General features: G+C 42.9%; 2 protein-coding genes across 2 annotated transcripts in view; one reads left to right on the top strand and one right to left on the bottom strand.

Moving 5' to 3' along the window:
• H257_12730 (hypothetical protein) overlaps positions 1–2,917 on the bottom strand; it is a 10,795-nt gene continuing 7,878 nt past the window's right edge. Inside the window, exons 10-13 of the mRNA XM_009840035.1 lie at positions 2,494–2,706; positions 2,114–2,226; positions 952–1,075; positions 1–898 (exon numbers count right to left, since the gene is read on the bottom strand). Coding sequence (XP_009838337.1) covers positions 653–898; positions 952–1,075; positions 2,114–2,226; positions 2,494–2,706 — 696 coding nt within the window. The 3' untranslated portion in view covers positions 1–652. The remainder of the gene's footprint in view (positions 899–951; positions 1,076–2,113; positions 2,227–2,493; positions 2,707–2,917) is intronic.
• H257_12731 (signal peptidase I) lies at positions 4–655 on the top strand. Its single transcript, XM_009840036.1, has one exon. It carries the CDS (start codon positions 55–57, stop codon positions 604–606), a length of 552 nt encoding a protein of 183 aa, XP_009838338.1. The 5' UTR covers positions 4–54; the 3' UTR covers positions 607–655.

Raw genomic sequence — 2,917 nt, 5'->3', positions numbered from 1 at the left:
CTGCCACGTTGCAAGCATTGTTGTGGATTCTCCGAACGGAGCGAAGGTGACACGATGAAGAAGATGGTGGCGCAGCAGGTGGAGGAAGTTCGGCGGTTATACAAGAACAAGCGGCAGTTGACGCACCAGTTCCTCAACTTGGGCATGGTGATCATCAGCGCGCTCATGGTCTGGAAGGGACTTATAGGACTCACGGTGGGCGAAAGCCCCATTGTGGTGGTGCTCAGTGGGAGCATGGAGCCTGCATTCCAACGCGGAGACATTCTGTTCCTGGACAACAACAGGCCCAAGTTGGAGATTGGAGACATCATCGTGTTCAAGATCAAGGACCGTGAGATTCCCATCGTCCATCGGGTGTTGGACCTGCACACGCGCGCGTCGGACGGCCGCGACTTGTATCTGACCAAGGGCGACAACAACAACGTGCACGATCGCGGGTTGTACGCCCCGGGACAGCTTTGGTTGGAACGACATGATGTTGTCGGCATTGCGCGCGCGTCCGTGCCGTATCTCGGGTACGCGACGATTCTCATGAACGACTACCCGGCGTTGAAGGTGTTGGCGTTGGGGGTCATGGTTATTTTGGCATTTACCCAGCGAGAGTAACCTCCATGTCAATGCAGATACACTTCAATATATGCTTGCTTCCTTGTTACTTTGCTTTATACCACGACGACTCGATCTTGGCGTCGACTTCCAAACGTACACTGAGCGGCGCCTCGAACGGATTCTCCATCAAGTTGACCATGCGCGCACATGCTTCCTTGGCACAGTCCGCCGGCCCCTCCATGATGATTTCATCATGGATCTGACACACCATTTCCCATCCCATCGCCCGCAACTGCTCATCCCGGTGGATATTGAGCATTGCGCGCATCACCACGTCCGCGGCGGCCCCCTATCCATCCATCGTTGGTCAGACAGGTGCGATATCCAGAGGATTCCATCTACTTGGATGGGGGTGTTGATTGCCGCTCGCTCGGCATGCGACTTGGCTTTTTGCTGACTGAATCCCTTGGACTCTGTCTTCGCATCGGGAAGCATGCGGTACCGACCCATCAGAGTGCGCGTGTATCTACGAACACATTCAATATTGCGCCATATTCTTCTAAACTGGAGATACGACATGGAACCAAACACAAGAATAGGATATATTTAGCCAATCAGCCACCATCAACGTCGAATTAGTGTGTGACTTGAATTAGTGTGATATCAATCACCACAGCACAACTTTTTACATACAAAATTCAGTACAAAGTATTGGGAATTTGCCATAAACTTTTAAAATTCGCCTGGTTTGTCGAATCAATATTGAATCACGCAGGAGTTCTGATTGGTTGAATATACTTGTCCTTTTGAGCCAATCAAATCCACTCTAAAATGGATTAGCCAATAGCGTCGATTCGTGATTCGATTCGACGGGGTCTGGAAATTCGTATTGAATCCTCAATATATCGATCGATACATTTGGCGAGTAAGCATAAAAGTCAGCCACATTTTAGCCATGATTACTGTATGTATGTAGAGTGGTGGTTCGTGTCTTGAACGTGATGTATATATATATATATATATATATCTATATACATCATGTTCGAGACACGATATGTATATATATATACATCTATATCGTTCGTCATGGACATGCTATTCGTGATAAGCCAATGCAAGGAACAGTTGGGACACTCACGCGTTCATGATGCTTACTATATATATATATTGTAAACATTCATTGTTTCCTTATGAAAAATGTACCATATTTCTCGTACCTTTGCACCATGTGATTCAATATGACCAATTTATTTAAATATTCCATTTGTATACCAGTAATGGATTTGAGAAAACATTGAGATATATAATCATATTCACGCTTTATACTTCATGGTGCAGATCAACGAACGACAAATAGTATGTAGTACGGAAATGAATGTGCATATTATATAAATGTATATATATGTACACATGTAGAATAACAAGAAATGATCAAACTAGGGCTAATACGTAGAGCGATGTACATTCGTACACTCAAATGTCGTTACTACGTATTACATACTTCAAAGCATATATATACAAATGGAGCTCAACGATATATATATATTTATATACGACGACGTACCCAAACTTGTTGGCCGTTTCAATCGCTTGCTGTTGCCACACCTTCACTTCAGGTCGATCAGCATACCATCGTTCGAGGGTCGCCGCTGCTTCTTTGCGACTCACGTTGAAATCCTACCAAGATATATATATATATATATATCAAACACAACGAAAGAAATACCAAAACCAATATATATATATATATAATATATATATACATCTGACACAGTCAAACCAAAACCAATATATATATATATCTGTCAAACACAAAGAATGAAACCAAAACCAATATATATAGACATATTGGTTGTGGTCTCATATAGTTCCATGCCCCTCCTTATTATATATATATATATATCGCGCAGGGAGCCGATTCGATATAAAGCCGTTGCTCGTTACCTTGGCCAGACCAAACGGGGTCTTTCCATATGCGATGGAGAAGTTGAGGATCTTGGCGTGCTTTCGTTCGTTCGCAAACGCGTCTTTAAGCAGCGGCACCGGCGGTTTGCCCTTGGTCGAATCCCATTCGAGCAGCACGTCGCCGGCTTCCACCGCCTTGAGCACGTACTCGTACATGCCCATGGCAGTCCTCGAATGAAAATCCCCCCCTGCCTGCCATAAATATATACAACACATCACATACACATTATATATATATATATCATCCAAACATCACATACACATTATATATAACATCCAAACATCACATACACATTATATATAACATCCAAACATCACATACACATTATATATATATATAACATCCAAACATCACATACACATTATATATATATATATATATATATATATATATATATATATA

Source organism: Aphanomyces astaci (assembly GCF_000520075.1).
Source record: "Aphanomyces astaci strain APO3 unplaced genomic scaffold supercont1.42, whole genome shotgun sequence".
NCBI lineage: Eukaryota > Oomycota > Saprolegniomycetes > Saprolegniales > Verrucalvaceae > Aphanomyces > Aphanomyces astaci.
Note: the sequence above shows the minus strand (reverse complement) of the source record. Positions and strands in the feature narration are given on the sequence as shown.